The 17,682-nt window shown below is 43.9% G+C and overlaps 1 protein-coding gene across 6 annotated transcripts in view; it reads right to left on the bottom strand.

The window, feature by feature from the left end:
* KIF1B (kinesin family member 1B) overlaps positions 1–17,682 on the bottom strand; it is a 147,098-nt gene that overhangs the window by 61,382 nt on the left and 68,034 nt on the right. For all 6 annotated transcript variants that reach the window (XM_058674954.1, XM_058674961.1, XM_058674930.1 and 3 more), the window contains 7 exons: positions 9,180–9,259; positions 8,101–8,176; positions 4,877–4,956; positions 4,282–4,388; positions 3,409–3,492; positions 2,519–2,699; positions 1,383–1,455 (listed from right to left, as the gene is read on the bottom strand). In XM_058674954.1, coding sequence (XP_058530937.1) covers positions 1,383–1,455; positions 2,519–2,699; positions 3,409–3,492; positions 4,282–4,388; positions 4,877–4,956; positions 8,101–8,176; positions 9,180–9,259 — 681 coding nt within the window. The remainder of the gene's footprint in view (positions 1–1,382; positions 1,456–2,518; positions 2,700–3,408; positions 3,493–4,281; positions 4,389–4,876; positions 4,957–8,100; positions 8,177–9,179; positions 9,260–17,682) is intronic.

Genomic DNA, 17,682 nt, shown 5'->3' with positions numbered 1-17,682 from the left:
TCAACGGAAGAGGACTGTTCAGAAGATCAAAAAATGTGATGATGTTAAATCTCTCTACAAAGTTCCACAGAAATGCAAGGCACTGTTGTTAATAGCACACAGAGCCTTATTACACCTGTCCTCATCTGCTCTCTCAGACCAAGAAAGGCAAGTTATTAGGTTACACTACATTGTTAAGATAAAAGGCTCCTTCAGGTATCACAAATATTTAAAGCGCCTAATCATATGGTAGCTAAATCTTTGTTTTCATTAAAGGCTAAATGCCAAACGGGTGTCCCGAGGAATCCCTAGGTAAAACACTACTACTAACTTGCCCCAAACACTGGATTGACTGTTACACTCCATACTTATCCAGGCTTTACCATAATTTCCAAGAGAACTAACTAACTAACTGGTTGAACTCCCTGTCAAGGCCAAGAACTGAGGGCGCTGAGAGGGGCTGCTTTGCCCGAGCCCCTGTCTGGAGCCGGTGCACAGAATCAGGCTGTCGGTCCACACGCTTTCCCGTCACTTCAGAGAAGAACATCCAGCTTTGACAGGAGACCTTCCTAAGCTGTATGCACAGTATCCCGCAGGTTTCACATTTTTTCTTTGAATTAAATGAATGCACAGAAGCTTCTTAGAACCAGGCTTTGTCAACCAAAATTGGTTGGCTGTTAAAATGAAAATCTGACTAATGGAGCAACCTACTTATTCATGAGATTCATTTTCTAGCAAACCTGGGAAACTTGTTAACATTCCAAAATCCTTTTGTCTGTCCTTTCTCCTCTCCTGTCGGGGTTGGGCACACGTTACCATGCCCACAGCTATCACACATGCCAATGAGATCCTTATCGAGAATTCAGACTCCATGCAGGGGACAGAAAAGGATTAACACATGCAACTGTGCAGCAACACTTTTAGACACAGTTTGACTTAAAAAATAAATAAATAAAAAAATAAAAAACCTGCCCAGCATAGGAACAACCCCCACTTCAGCCTAAGAGCAGAGAATTAGTACTATCAGGTGATCAGAAACAAAGCCAAGGCAAACTTCCACCAAATTCAGTATTCAGAGCAATTATCACTAAAAGAACCACCACTGATACAAATTCAGAAATGACCATCCGGAGGAGGGGCCACCACAAAAGCTCTGACTACTTACTCAGAAAGCACCTGACTGATAGAAATAAAGGTTTGACTTTACTACATAAAAGGCACAAAACAGTACTTCTCTGGACAGCTAGCTGTTCAGACTAAGGCTACCAGGGGACTTGAGTTCATTTTCCATTAAGAAACAAAAGGACAGTGTGTGGGGCCATGAGAGCCGTCAGGTAAGTCGATGCACTGCAGTAGCTGCCCTTTTGCTATTCCTAGTGAGCAGGCTTAGGATGGATTCCTACCAGTCTCTGCTGCTCCAAGAGGAGATCTGCTTCCTCCTTCTCCTTTTTGTATAGGATCTCCATCTCCTGTAGCCTGGAAGAAACAAATGCGGATGAACAAACTTCAGAATCACTGCGTTGTTACTACAACTGTTTGGTTTTTTTTTTTTTTAAACACATTTCGTTTGTTTTTGAAAGGCAGAATTAGAGAAGGAGAGAGGTCTTCCATTCACTGACTCACTCTCCAAGTGGCCACAATGGCCAGGGCAAGGCCAGATCAAGGCTTCATACTGGGGGCAGGGGCGCAAACACTTAGTCCATCTTCTGTTGCTTTCTTAGGCACCTTAACATGGAACTGGAACAGAAATTGATCAGGACTTGAACAGGCACCTATAAAGGATGCTGGCAGTGCAGCAGGTAGCTTAGTTGGCTATGTCACAACGCCAGCCCCAGCACAACATGCTTTTAAAAAGACATAGGAGAGCATGTTGGGCCTGGCGGTTACAATCTTGTGACCCTGGCCCAGTGCAATTGCTCAGCTAGCTAATCGTCCCCTTACAAGCACTGCTAGGATCCCACATGGGCACCAGTTTGTGTCTTGGCCGCTATACTTCCCATTCAGCTTCCTGCTTATGGCCTGGGAAAGCAGCAGAGGACAGCCCAAAGCCTTGGGACGTTGCACCCACATAGGAGACCCAGAGAAGGCTCTTGGCTTTGGATCAGCTCAGTTCCAGCCATCATGGTCATTTGGGGAGTGAACTAGCAGATAGAAGATCTTTGTCTCTCCTTCTCTCTGTAAATCTGCCTTTCCAATAAAAATAAATCTTAAAAAAAAAAAAAAGATGTTATGGCCAATATGCATCCTGTGCCTAGGTTTGGCACTCAGCTCTAGCTCCTAATTTCAGCACCTACCGAGAAGACCCTGAGAGGCAGTGGTGTTGGCTCAAACATCTGGGTCCCTGCTAACCATGTGGGAAATGTGGACTGAGTTCCTGGGTGATAGCGTCAGCCTTGTCTAGCCCCGTAGGAGTTTAAGCCAATGAGTAGGAGCATGCCCTTGCTTGCTCTCGTGCACATACATTTGCTCTCTGTGTCTCAATTTTAAAAACAATAAAAAAGAAGGGACTGTTGTGAGCCATACGATATTTGTATATTACCTTTTCTCCATCTCTTGTTTCATATCAATTCCTTGCTTTTCTAGAAGTTCTCTCTGGGCAAACGTCCAGTCCACAGGCTCTGAGGGTGTCTCAGCAGAAGGCGTCTTTTCTCGTTCAGCGCGAGCTTGTTCCGGGTGGTTGAAACGAAAGACATGGTTTTTACCCATGATGATACGGTTTCCTAGCAAAATCAAAAATTGAATTAAAAAATGTTTTTAAATGTATAATATCTAGTTTTGTGCCCAAACTATAGAAAATGGCAACAGTAAAGCTTCTGAAGCACTTCTGGGACATGTCCATAACCTGACCTTTGTCATAACTTTGAGTTCTTAGAAAGTCCCAAAAGACAAATGAGAGTGTTTATCTCATTCCGTGATGAGATCTTGCATTTCTCTTACAGCTCAGGCAGTAAGCAGTAAGCTGACTGACCCATGTTGTTTCCTATAAACAGAACTGGAAGGTCCTGCTTGCCTGGTTCTGCTATTCGCTACTATGTGAGACACTAAAGTGCATGATGTAACTGGATACTGACTGGATCATTTGCTTTCCACACTGATGTAAGCCTGACTGACTGACTGACTGGCATAATGTGCCTGTGCTCTCCTAGCTGACTGGATGATCACTGCTTAAAAGCCCTTGAACACAGCTGACTAAAAACTCCTAGTTTCTAATAGTCTGCCTCCAACTCATTTCTGGGATAGATTTGGTCAATTCGCAACAGTTTAATAACCTCAATCCACCCCCCCAACAGAAAGATAGTTTTAGAAATTTTGCAAGAACAAATTATAATGTCAATTACCAACTACTTGAGCCTCTAACAGAATCAGAAATTAGAGTGGCTCACACGAGCTGAGGTGCTTTGCTGGACTTCCAACCTCTCCTGGGCTCACCTGAGCGCAGCTGAACAGGCTGGGCCACCCTCTTGCCATTGACGTAGGTTTCTGAGCGCTCACAGGGCTCTAGAGTCACAATAACTAAGAGAAACACAAACATGCGATCATGAGCCACAGGAATCAAGGCAGGGAAGACAGCCACCCATCCGGAGTCAGGGTCATTACACATTACATTACTCAATCCAGTGATGAGAGAACCCACACAGGAGCTCATTTCAGGAAAACACAATTAGTCCCAACATAAAAGGTTATCAGGAACTGTGGCTAAAGAAAAGCACTGAGTTTAACAAACCTCACAAGAAAAATATGGGAAGTATTAATTTCAGTAATATTGAACTGAAACCTTCAGAAATCCTCAGTATGAGGTAAAAGTGATAACTGAAACTGAAGACCAGACATTAGTACTTTGATTAAGATAGGTGTAAACTACACACTACTAAAATGCACTAGATTCTTGATGTTTTGTCAATAACCCAGGCAAAAATCAGACTGACTTCTTCACTTTCAGACTTAAACACATTCTACTGGGTTAAGACCTGAGGCCCTTTATAAGCCTCTCACTACACAAAGTATCTGTTCTTCCCTTACTTTTCTAGTAAAATAATTAACATGCAGGACCAAGCCTAATTGCCTATGTCCAGCTCAGTTCTTGGCAGTAACAAAAGGGCTCCTTTCGTTTAGGCTATTTTCATGGAAAGTAGCTGTGGCAATAGCTGCATTTACAAGCAGCCCAGGTTTTTTTTGCTTTTTTGTTTTTTTCCCATTTTTCAATATTAGAATATACAAAACAAGTGCCACTGACAGGGACAGGGACTGCTAAAGCTGAAGGATTTCTCGGAATGGAGAGGCTGGAGAAGCTCAAACTCGCACCTTCACCGCTGTTGTTTCTCTCGCTCCGGAAGATACAATGCTCTTCTTTAATGTGGGCCCCGCTCAGCACTATGTCCTGGCGCCGCTCCGCATCTGCCTGGCCAACTCTGAACACAAGAGAAAGTGTTTCCCAGGGAAATTCAGACACAAAGAGCATGGTCAACAATGAGCCCCTTTTTCCTAAAGAATATCCTTTGGAATGTGCAAAAAAGGTATCGCCTTTTTGTATCAAGCTTTCAGCTGCAAATTTTATTCTTAAACATGCTCAACCTCCCTACATCACAATAAGCCAAGGAGCAGTGAGTGATACATCAGCACTATAAAAAGACAGAAGCAAAAGTCAACTCCCTAATGCTTGCATGTAAGTTGCTAAAAGAAAAATGTTCAGTCTTTTAGAGAAAAACTACTCAGTTAACTATTTCTACTGACTAAAACAATTTGGAAGGGGAGGACAGTTTGTAATTGTTTAAGACAGAAGAAACAGCAAATCATTACATTACAACCAAAATTTATCAACCAAAAAATTCCTATTAGTTAGTCTAACAATCTAAGAGAAAAGAGAACAGCTAGTGGCTTAACTAAGAAACAAATATACCTGGTAATTCCATCTTTGATGTAATAAAGCAGGCACTCGGACATCAATGGGTCTTCATTGAGGTTAACGAGATGTGGGGTCTGAAAAAGGTTATGGATGATGAGTTCCTAGAAGGACCCATGAGGAAGATGTGGCACTAACAGGGGCCTCCAGGGCCCAGGCTGCTCCCATGGCTCACAGAGCCTAAAGACAGACTCTCACTCACAGTGGGAATTCTGTAACCAAGACAAAAGACCCTCTTCAGGCCTCCCCAGCATGTGCCAATGCACTCTAAGTAAAAACATGAATTCTGGGATAATGAACAAAGCACAGTTCTTGATTAAAAGCAAAATACAGCAAGCACAAAGCGAAAATAGGGACAGGACAATTCTCAGGGTAAGTTAATTATAATCTTTGTGAATGCCTAGGCAAAAAAAAAATCTCAAGAATGATTTAATTTTTAATTGACTGGTATTAAAATGTCCCCACTTTCCCCCTATTTAATTTAATTACATTTCCCTCTATAATGTTCAATAGTTTTTACATAGTTCTAGTTACCACCTTTAGTTTATTAGTCTTTAACAAAAAAAATATATAAACACTGACATTCAATAAAATAAATATCTTCTAAAGAATCTCTTCCTCTAACTCTAATATTTTAAAAAAATCTTTGAAAAACCAACCTGTTTTGGTGAAAATACCCCACTGGAATCCAAAAATAAGTCACATGGTCTTGGGGCCCAAACCTACCCAAGATCGTGCCAGCAGATGTGGGAAAATGAAAACAGAGTCAGATGAGGAGTTTAAGAACAAGGGTCGCAAGACACTGTTACCATGGTGAAGACGCAAGGCCAGCCGGCCCGTCCTCCACGGCAGGGACCTGGGAGCTAAGAACCCAGATGGCGGGGGCCTGGAGAGCTCCTGAGGGCACCGGCCAAGGGAAAGGACCAGGACAGGCTTTCTCTCACCCACGCCTGCACGTGCTCAGTGGCACATCCCCGCCGCTCACCAAGCAGGGTACCACGTTAAAGCAGAGGGGAAAACTAAGCAGAAAGCTTTGGAGGCAGAGATCCTAGTTTGGAGTTCTGTGCGTTTTCTACCACAACACTTGTTCACGTTATTTACAATTTGTGCTCAATTCCACAATGTATCACAAATCGTTACAAAACTGTTTCCTACATTTTTAAAATACTGAAAGATGTTATAAAATGTCTTCAGATAACAAGCCAAGGCAGGACCACAAGTATTGGGACAGGACTTGGGAGCAGTGAATTAAGCCAATTGCTTGGGCTGCCAGCATCCCATCTCCAAGTACTGGATTCAGTCAGATCAGTCAGACTTCGGATCCAGCTTCCTGCTAAGGATGCTGGAAAGCAGCACGTGATGTCTGCACTGCACCCGGGAGAGCTCCTGGCTCCTGACTTTCGCCTGGCTGAGGCCCAGCTTGTGCAAGTACTCTGGGGAGTCAACCAATGGATGGAAAAGAATTCTCTACTTATCTCTCCCTCTCTGTTATTATTTCAAATAAATAAATAAATAAACCTTAAGAACAAATTACAAAAAAAAAATAAAAAATAAAATCAGTGAAACCTAGTGGCTTTATAATAGCATAAAGTATCTCAGTGTAATTTTTCAAAAACATGCATCTAAAATGTCATTAAATCAATATTTCCTATTGAAAATACAATGAAAAGTTTTTTTTTAAAAAGTTACATGAGCATTTCTTAGAAAAAGCCTAACCAAAATAAGCAATAGCGAAAATCACATGAGGAGCTGGCCTTGTCACACAGTGAGTGAAGGTGTCTGAGATGCCAGCACTCCACGTGTGTCCGGCTGCTCCACTCCTGACCCAGCTCCCTGATCGTGGTCTGGAGAGAGTGGCAGCAGATGGCTTAAATGTTTGGGCTCCTGCAATTCATGTGGGAGACATCGACAGAGCTCCTGGATCCTGGCTTGGCTCTGGCCACGTGGAGAGTCAACAAGCAGACAGAGATCTTGCTGTCTCTAAATCTGATTTCCATATAAATAAATAAATCATTTTAGAAAAATAAATCACATAAATATCACATACTGTATTACATAAAACAAAAGTATCAATCCATACTCCTATTCTAGATTGGAGACATTACCTTCAGAACGTGTGCATGAAAATGCTTAAGTATCCAATGGCCAATCTAAAGTCATTTAAAATAAAGGACCATTTTTTTAGTGGTCTAAAATACATGCTTTGCTAGGCCCAGTGTGGTGGTCCAGTAGCTAAAGTCCTAGCCTTGCATGTGCTGGGATCCTATATGGGCACTGATTTGTATCCTGGCTGCTGCACTTCCCATCCAGCTCCCTGCTTGTGGCCTGGGAAAGCAGTTAAGGACGGCTCAAAGTCTTGGGACCCTGCACCCACACAGGAGACACGGAAGAAGCTCCTGGCTTTGGATTGGCTCAGCTCCAGCCCTGTGCCACTTAGGGAGTAAACCTATAGATGGACGATCTTTCTTCTCTTTGACTTTGGAATAAAAGTAAATAAATCTTAAAAAATACATATATATGCTTTGTACACCGATATACGTTCCACTGCTATCATTTAAATAAGCACACAAAATAATCATTTGATAATAACTTCCCAGTATCCAACAATGGCAAAGCAGCAACTAAGTTATTTTTTTTAATTCTCAATATCTAGTTAAGTAAAAGGCACCTAAGCAATCTACAACTATGATTACGTAAACAGGAAAATAACTACTGGTGTGATAAAGCAAAACAAAAGCCAGGGAGCAGAGGAGACTAGAAGGGGAGGAAGGGAACTGTGTTACTCAGAACAACAGTCACCTAACACAACGACCGCAGAAGCAATACTTTGCTACACAAACCTGAATAGCTGAAACTGGTTCCAAAAAGTTACAAAGCAGAGTTGATGAATTCTGTGGAAAACCACACAGAAAGAGCAAGCAGAACTGAAGCCAGGAATATGGTAAGGCAGGTTCAGAGTTGGAGAGACAACAATAAGGAAGATGGCCAAGGATATTGAATCATAACCAAAAGCCAGATTCCTTGCTTACGTTTTCATGTCTTGTAAAAGTGAGGGAGGTTAGAAATAGGTTACCCTTGGACTGAATCCCTTCTCTAACATGAAATCAGAAAAATATGAACTGATGTCAAGGAACAAAACACCAAAGGGAAGAGAGGCTGGCCCTGAAAGCCATGCAGCGCCAGGTGTTGGTTTGGTTGAGCTTCACAACACTGTCTCCTACCTTTTTAGGTGAAAAAACTCCCAGTGTTCCTCCATCTTCGCGAATGGCAACTCCCATCTCTGCCAACAGGGCCTCTCTGGAATAAGCAACGCGTCAGAAAAGCAACACCCCAACACCAACTCCCGCAGGCTGACACACTGCAAGGCACGCTGTGCACAACAACTGGCCACATTTAAAGTGGAGAATGAAAATGAAAAATAATGTGCTCATCTCATTGGTGAAAAAAGCTACTTAAAAGAGCACAGATCAAAAAAATTAAACTTCCAGAAAAAAGCTTTGTCTCATCGGACTGTAGAAATAGATAATAATTCCCAGAGTATATTAATGAATATAAAAAAGGAAAGAAAGGCTGATTTCTTAAGACTATACATCAAAATCAAGGAACTATTCCTTCAGAATCTAAGACAGTAGTCAATAACTCAGTTATACACACTTGGGTCTATAAATGTGATTTTCTCAAATGTTACATTTTGATGATCATCATTTTGGTTCAGTAACAACTGCTTTTAAGTTTCCATACAAATTAAGAAAAAAAGTTTTTTATTACATGTAACAAATCAATACATGCGAATCCACTCTGCCTCATGTTTCCCACAGGGGGAAGATATAAATTGACATTTTAAAAATACACATTGATTCCATTAATCAAAGTCTTCCCTTGGACTATGCAACTGCAAGGCTGAGAACTGAGAGCAGTTGAGACAGAAAGAACTCAGCCTGCTGCCAAGGAAGATCCAAACAGGACTCACGGTAGTGTTTCAGATTGGGGCCTTTATTAAAAAATCACCACTTTGTGCAAATGAAAAACCCCATACCTCAGTATGTTTCATTTTTTAATGGATCCTTAGACAAAAACTATAGAACGGAGTGACTTTACCTATGTGACTCTCTAGAGAATATTTAAATTTGTGTATTTCACTTCAAAGAATAAATTCAACTGGCCCCAAGTCCCTGCCATGCTATTTTGTGTTTTAGGAGGCATGGCTTGTTTCTAATTTCTGTTTCATCTTTCCTTCCTATAAAAGTATTTCTAATTCCTGAGAAAGCTCAGGTACGTTGCCAGATTTCAACCTCCTGACCTCTCCATCCGGATGGCCTCTGTTTTCCGAAGCTTCTCTTCCCACGTTTCGTTCAATTCAGCAATGATTTTCTCTGATTCCTAAGAAACGAAGCACACAGTCAAGGCAGCAGTGTTGTCTATTTCCCCCAGCCCAAGGTGTCCCTGCCTGTCTTTAGCACTGTTCTCAACACCGGACCCAAGAGGTCAACTACTCTCCAATAGACAAACCCTCGATGGCCAACAGTGTCCAGAGAGGTTGTTTAGGGAATGCCAGGTCTGGGGCAGAAGGTCTTCACCATCTGTTACATAGCAAACCCCCAGACAACTGAAGCCCACCTGGACATCGTGAAGCACACAGCATTGCTAACCAATCACAGGAAGATCACAAGCACCACTGGCTGACCAGGAACTTGGACGTGAGCTGATCATATGCCTTGAAGCCCCAACTGGAATCTATCAGAACCTCTAAGCTGCTCCTCAGGGAGCCGGGGAGGACACCCTTCCAGCTCCTCGCTGCGCTCTCAGCAGTAAACACCTACTTTCTTCCACCATCCACTGTAAGTGACTGGCTTTCTGTTGAGCGAAATAGTTTGGGGGTTCTATGGCAACACCTCCAACTAGCTTGGGGTGTTGCTCAGTCACAAACATACAACTTTGGGAAAGAAAAGCAAAAACATACTATGATCTTTCAGGACATGAGGTAGAATGCAATGTGGTAACATGATTTTCCCCCCTTCTTTTTTAATTGTAAGGTAAGAACATAAAGACCCAGGCCTAAAACTCAATCAACCCAGACATACAAACTCTGTCTTAATGAAAACTTCAGTGGTCTGTGTAAGAGGCGAGCCTACTGCTTCAGTAGGTTTGTAGCTAGATTGGCCTGTGCGTATGTGGGGAAGCACCCACAGAAAGGAAGGCAGCAGCCTCTGAGGCACACCCAGGAGGCAGCCTGTTCTTTCCACTGAAATCATCCCCAGTGACTTCACAGGAGACCCCAGCACTCCCTCTGCCCAGGGCCAAAGCAGCAACCCAGCTTGATAACATCAAGTAATAAAACCTAACACATCTTACCAAACTCTGTCCAGGATAAGAGGGTAGGGATAAGCAGAAATGGCCAAAGAAATGGATCCCATTCTGACATACAGACGGCACTCAGCCCTTTCCTGAGACACCTGCCTGGACTGTCAGGTGCATGCCAGCTCTCAGGTCTCGCAGTTCTTTGTTGAGATACACACCTGGTCTATTAGGCGTATTCTCTGCACTACGTGACCTTTCTCACCCACCCTAAAACTCAACTAAGCTCTTTCTCAGGTGGAGAAGTGCCTATCCATCCTGAAGGATGCCCTACCCCCTTACCTTGCCAACCACTCCTCTCTGTCACACATCTGGATTCTTTTTCACAGGCAAGAACCTCTGATTCCACACATCTCTGCTGACACTACTAGCATTCCAAAAGGCAAGATATCTGTTTGGGCAACCACTTCTACTTTAAAATGTCCAGAGGTACCCCTGCTTTTGCTCTTAAATAACTTCACTATAAAACTATAGCATGCTTTCTATTGTCAAGGAGCTTACTTTCCACCAGGAAAAGAGAAGCTACTGACAATTTATTAATACAATTTCCATTATTTGCTGAGCTTGATTTTAGACAACTGATGATATGGCATAGAATAAAATCTCTTCCTTTCTGGGACTTTTATGGCTTTATAAAAATTAAATTAGGGCCTAGCATGGTAGCCTAGTGGCTAAAGCCCTCGCCTTGAACTTACCGGGATCCCATGTGGGTGCCAGTTCTAATCCCAGCAGCTCCACTTCCCATCCAGCTCCCTGCTGGGAAAGCAGTTGAAGATGGCCCAAAGCACTGGGACCTTGCACCCATGTGGGAGACCTGGAAGAAGCTCCTGGCTTTTGGCTTCAGATTGGCTCACTCCAGCCGTTGAGGCCACTTGGGGAGTGAACCATCAGGGGGAAGATCTGTCTCTGCCTCTCCTCCTGTCTGTGCATCTGCCTTTCCAATAAAAATAAGTAAATCTTAAAAAAAAAAAAACTTACCAAAAAATTTATTGGTTTATTTTTGGAGGGTGAGTAGCTTCCAAATGCTAATCCATTCTCTGAGAATGCAGTTCAGGTGTCCCAAAAGGGGGCAGGAACCAACTACTGGAACCATCATTGCCCCTCCCAGCATCTGGGTTAGCAAGAAGCCAGAGTCAGAAGCCAGGGCCAGGAAATTAACTCAGGCACTGTGATGTGGGTTGTGGGTGTCTTTTACCCATGCCAGATGCCTGCTCCTTGAACATACATTCTAGTAAGGAGATTGAGACGATTTAAACCAGTCTTGCACTAAAATGTTCTGGACAAAAATAAAACAAGGGAGGGAAAGAGTGACAGAAGAGAGTATGTGAGGGAGAAATTACAGGTGAAGAAAGGCTTCGCTGATGAGGCTACCTGTGGGCGGGGAACAATGAAGAGCAGGAGCTGCCACGTGGGTGTGGGTAATACGTAGGAAAGCATCTGGGGTTCTCTAAGACACGCCTGTGGCCAGCACAGCATGACGGAAGCCTGGGACTGGGACGGCAGCAGAGCAGGGCAGACACCTGCGCCAAGTGTTAGGGCCCAGTGCTCCCAGGTCGGTGAGGGCGGTGACTGGGTGAACGATGGGGACCCACGGCAAGGCGAGGAGCAGAGCAAGAGCAGAAAATGCAGCCCTAGCCAGGGAGTCAGATGCTCACGATGTAGCAGAGGTTTTAAGTTCGCAAAATAGTGATCGTGTGGTTCATTTACCAGAATGTTAGAAGCCTCAGAAAGCCCCAAACTTAACTATCTACATGGAAGAAAGGCATGAATAAGTGTAATAGAGTAAAATTTTATGGGGTCTAGAATTTGGCTTTCTGGAACTTTTGGTTCCAGAATAGTATGAGAGTAATAGAACACTAAAAGGACTCGGGTCTATCCCATCACTTGGGAGATGTAGATGGAATGCCAGGCTCCGGCTGGATTCAGCCCAGTTACTGTAGCTGTTTAGAGAGCACATCAGCAAATGGAAGAGGTTTTTTCATCTGTTGCACTGCTTTGCAAATAGTAATTTTTTTCCTAAAAAAAAAGGACACCTGAGTAGAAACCTTTAAAATTCCAGAGAAAACTCTGAAAACAAAGCAGTAGGGCAATTGATACATCTGACCAAATCAAAGCACCTGAACAAGGAACTCTCCCAGTGTGGTCTGTAAACCACTTACTGTGACTGCAGAACACGAGCTGAGCCATGAGGTATCTCTAAAACACTTGTCTTTCTCTTTGCTTTCCTCACTTCAGAACAGTGGTTTATCTGACCACATCTTATTTTACGTTGACTATAGATCTTACCCAAAGAAAGCAAAGTTATTGCAGCAAAATCCTCTTATCATTTACTGCCATCTTTAATGTGACTTCAAATTGTACTTCACACATTGAGGGCAACGCAGGACGTGAGCTCTTTATAGAAAAGAAATTTAATGAAGAACTCCAGAAAGGGGCAGCTTCTATTTTTTTTGGCTTGGAGGATGTGTGTGTGTGAAAAGACATATATTGAGTCTATTTAGAATTACTCAGCTGAACTCTGTTCAGATAACCCTAATTTTGTTGGTGCCACCCAAAGTTGCACAGCCAGAAGTTAGGACCGTGTCAATGCCATGGAGTTTTTGCACAGTCTGTCTGATCTGGTGCTTGTTGGCCTTGTCATCCACAATGAACAAGAGTCTGTGACTGTCTTCCATCTTCCTCATGGCAGACTCAGTGGTCAGAGGGAGCTTGAAGATGGCACGGAGCCAAGCCTGCTGCTCCTGGGAGCTCTTCCGAGGCCATCTGGGCGCCCATGGAAGGTGAAGTGTTGGCCTAGCAGCTAGGACACTGATGAAGACACCTGTGGCCAATCCAACATTATGGCATAGCACACAAAGCTGCCACCTGAGACACCTGTACTCCATCTGGGCACTGATTTATGTCTCCCTGTCCCAGCATGGTCTAGGAAAGCCATAGTGGATGGCCCAACTGGGTCTGTCCCCCACCTAGGAGCCCGAGTGGAATTCTCTGCCTTGCTCAGCCCCACTGCACTCACCCAGCGGCTGAAACAGCAGACGCATGGTATTTCCTTCTCTCGCCTTTCCTCTAGCAACAACGCTCCAATAAATACATCAAAAGGAGGGACAGAGGAACACAGGGAGTGCCTGCTCTAGCTCCGGACAATTCTGTAAGTGCAGACTCTGGCACGGGGTGATGGCTCAAACACTTGGGGCCTGTCACTGACCTGAGAGATCTGAACTGAGTCAGCAGCTCTGGCCACATCAGCCCAGGCCATTACAAACATCTGAGGAATGAACCACCAGATGGTGCTTTCTGTTGCAAACAATCTGTCTCTCTCAAATAAACAAAATATTTTCAAAACTACAAAAGCCAAGGGAGGATCCCATTTAGTCTGAGAACTATTGATGCATTCTGAGACATTTCAAGGCTGCTCAAGACCCACTCCAGGAACTTGACATAAGACAAAACTGAAATGGGGATTCATGGGACTTGATAGTTGAAGACATGGTCTTTAATCTTTAAAACCTTTAAAAAGGTTCCAGAAAGCAGGGAGGTGTCAGGAACTTCTGTGTAAGCTCCAAGGACAGCTGGGTTGTTGTGGCATTCACTTCTGTCTCATGCCATTTCTGTCTGTACGGCACTGGCTGATCAAGTGTCTTTATATAGCTAATCAATTTAGATCCCTCTTGAAGATTCAAGTTAAGGAGTCAGAGAAATTCATAGCATGAGTCAGAAATCTAAGAGTACTTTTACAAGTTCACGGGAAAATGGTATTTAAAGATATTTCTTTTGGTCCAAGAAAATTTTTAAATCCATGCAGTTTTTTTCGTAACATGAATTTTCCAGAAAACTTTTGAGACTCCCTAATATTTCCATGAAAATAAATCACAGTGTTAAGTGTCAATACTGAAAATATGAAGTGCTTCCTACACGGAACATTCCCTAGAGCCATCAGATGACTAAGGTTTTTACTGTACCGAACATGGCCTGCTTTGTATGTGCATTCCAGTGTAGGGCCCTGGGCTGCTTAGCACAGCATCTGCCCTTGCCCACGTCTGTGATGGATGTTTGTAGATATTTATAGGCCAAGCCTAAGCAATGGCACTCACAGTCTTGACTTCGATTCCAGACTATAAACACCAGACTATTACAAATAGTGGCTATAGATGAAATGTTTAAAATCTTATTGAGGGGGCCAGTATGGTAGTGGACAAGTTAACCCTCTGCCTACAGTGTAGGCATCCCATATGGGCACTGGTTCATGGCCAAGCTGTTCCACTTCTGATCAAGCTCTCTGCTAATGGCTCGGGAAGGCAGCAGAGGATGGCCCAACTCCTTAGGCCCCTCAACTTATATGGAACACCCAGAAGAAGCTAATGGCTCCCCACTTTGGACTGACCCAGCTCCAGCTATTGCGGCCATTTGGAGATGAATCAGCAGATGGAAAATCTCTCTCTCTAATTCTGACTTGCAAGTAAAATAAGTAAAAATTTTAAAGATTTACTTTTTATTTTTAAAGATTTATTTATTTTGGGCCATCCTCCACTGCTTTCTTAAGTCATAACAGGCAGCTAGATGGGAAGTGGTGCAGCCGGGACATGAACCGGTGCCCACACAGGATATAGGTGCGAGGAGGTGGAGAATTAGCCAGTGGAGTCACTGCACAGGCCACATGAATTAAAACCTTTTTACTGAACAGGAAAGCAAACCAATAATACAAACAGTTTAACTCAGTGTGAGTTGTGATTTAAAACTGAAAACAATTTCTGGTCACTGTCTTTTGTCAAAGAGGTTTAAAGAAGGATCAAGATATTCATGATGAATGTCTTGTGTATGAAATTATTCAATGAACAGGGCCTGGCGGCGTGGCCTAGCAGCTAAAGTCCTCGCCTTGAACGCCCCGGGATCCCATATGGGCGCCGGTTCTAATCCCGGCTGCTCCATTTCCCATTCAGCTCCCTGCTTGTGCTTGTGGCCTGGGAAGGCAGTCGAGGACGGCCCAATGCATTGGGACCCTGCACCCGTGAGGGAGACCCAGAAGAGGTTCCTGGTTCCCGGCTTCGTATTGGCACGCACCGGCCATTGCGGCTCACTTGGGGAGTGAATCATCGGACGGAAGATCTTCCTCTCTGTCTCTCCTCCTCTCTGTATATCTGACTTTGTAATAAACTGAATAAATCTTTAAAAAAAAAAGAAATTATTCAATGAACAAAACAGCAATAACACCCTATGAAAAAGTAGTACCCTACCAGTGGATCCTTTCTGAAAGCAAAAATAAAGAACAATGGGGCCCAACGCCGGTTCTATTTCTGGCAGCCCCACTTCCCATCCAGCTCCCTGCTTGTGGTCTGGGAAAGCTGTCAAGGATGGTCCAAAGCCTTGGGTCCCTGCACCCACACAGGAGACACGGAAGAAGCTCCTGGCTTCGGATCGGCTCAGCTCCAGCTGTTGCAACCACTGGGGGAGTGAATCGACGGACAAAAGATCTTCCTGTCTCTCCTCTCTGTATATCTGACTTTCCCATAAAAGTAAAAGAAAAAGAAAACTAGAATAAAATGTAGGAAAACAAAGTAATCTTTACTGTTTTATTAAGGCAATGTCTTGCCTTAAGGAACGCAGCTTCTAGACATTCTCAAGCATTTCCATCATACACTCACCACCCTGCACTGTGGGTAAAGCTGTAAAGAATTGCACTGGACATAAATGGTAAAGCTGCCTTCTCAATAGAACAGACGTAGGGAAAAGAGACAATTTCATTAATGCAGGCTTATCAGAGAATTAAAACTAAAAAGGAATTTATTTTCTGACAAAATATGACACTTTGGGAGGCTAAGATGCTGCTTTAGCCACCTGTAGCCTTTATCAAACGCCTGTTTCAGGCCTCGCTCCTCTGCTCTTCATCCACTTCCTGCTGATGTGCACCCTGGAAGGCAGCAGGTGACAAGCACTTCGAGTCCTGAGACCCGTGTGGGAGGCCCGGAGTGTGTTCCAGGCTCCCAGGGCCTGCCTGCTGGGTATTTGGGGAATGAACCAGCAGATGGAAACTCTTTACTCCCTCCCTCCTTTCTGTGTCTCTCTGCCTTTCAAATAACAATGAACATAAACATTGAAGGAAAAATGAAGTAACACAATTTTGTTTTGCTTTAAGGGAAAACTGGCAGAAGAACCAAAGTGTGACTTCCTAGAAACGATTTAGGAGACAACAGGGGAATTAATTCTTGGAAATAAAGGTTAATGTCTTTACTCTAGATATCCAATATTATTTTCAGTTGGTCTAATTTGGTTATTAGGAAGAAATTTCTCCTTTATGACAGATGAACATCAAAGGAAATGGCAACCTTATTTGGGCACAAAGGCTTTGCGTAAACAAACAGTAAGATTCAAACTCCTCTAAGGGAGGCCATCTTACTGAGGTCCTCAGCTGTAGGATTACTTCTCATTCCCACAGAGCCCTCTATTTCCCACTCCGGCTCTAACAGAGCCTTGCACAGGCTCACAGCCCTAACATCAACAGTGAGAAAACACATGGATGAACCTTTCCTCTCCATTCAGGCTTCCCTGTGGTCCCTGGTAAAACTGGAAATTCAATTTTTCCAGCAGAGTAGTCACCTGCAACTTGCAACACTTAAAGAGATTTCTCATTCGTTCTCTCACTGCCCAAGATTTCAGAATTTCACCTACATTCCATTAAGAGGTTCTGAAGGAAGGAACTGGATCATTCTTTGAAGTGAGTAAAGGGTGAAAGCAAGATAATTGATGACGAAAATACAGAAGCCTCTTCTTTATATAAGATCTTTTTCAGCCTCAGTTGAAAATACAAACAAAAGCCTGTGACATCTTCAATTACCAAACTTAGTTAATGTGGTGGTGCCGACATGTGGCAAGTCCTCCCTTCACCATCAGTGTCCCCCTCTTGGTCATCCTCCGTGAGCAGTGCTCATGGGGACACTGGCTGAGCAAACGTGCCACGCACCGCATGGCAGCATGACTGCAAGTCTGCTGAGCTTGGAGAACATCTTCTACACTCTTTGTGTGCCCTGCCCCACCACTCCTGCATACAAAGGTCAGAGGGTATGCAAGCAGTGCTCCTCCCAGAGGTGACAAGCAGGGACAGAGCCTGGTCTACTTGCAGATGCCACATCCCTATGAGGGATGGCAGGACTTCTGGCAGCTTGTCCCAGAACTGCAGGCACCGAGAGGTGGGGGGGCGGAGGCTTTGCTGGTCCTTTCATGTTCATGAAGAAGGACTAGCAAGACCCCAATAGCCTGCAATAGCATGGGAAGACTCTCCAGCAGCAAAGCTGGGCGTCGCGGGTGGCATGGGTAACTCATGGCCCTGAGGCCCACGTGCGCCAGCAAGGGAAGAGAATTCCTTCCTCCACAGTGATCACAAGACGTCAAGGAGGGCTTCCTGGGAACTTCTAGAAGACATCATTCCATATGTATCTGAACAAACCGGTATAATA

The sequence above is a fragment of the Ochotona princeps genome, chromosome 2 (genome assembly GCF_030435755.1).
Source record: "Ochotona princeps isolate mOchPri1 chromosome 2, mOchPri1.hap1, whole genome shotgun sequence".
NCBI classification, from domain to species: Eukaryota; Metazoa; Chordata; class Mammalia; order Lagomorpha; family Ochotonidae; genus Ochotona; species Ochotona princeps.
Note: the sequence above shows the minus strand (reverse complement) of the source record. Positions and strands in the feature narration are given on the sequence as shown.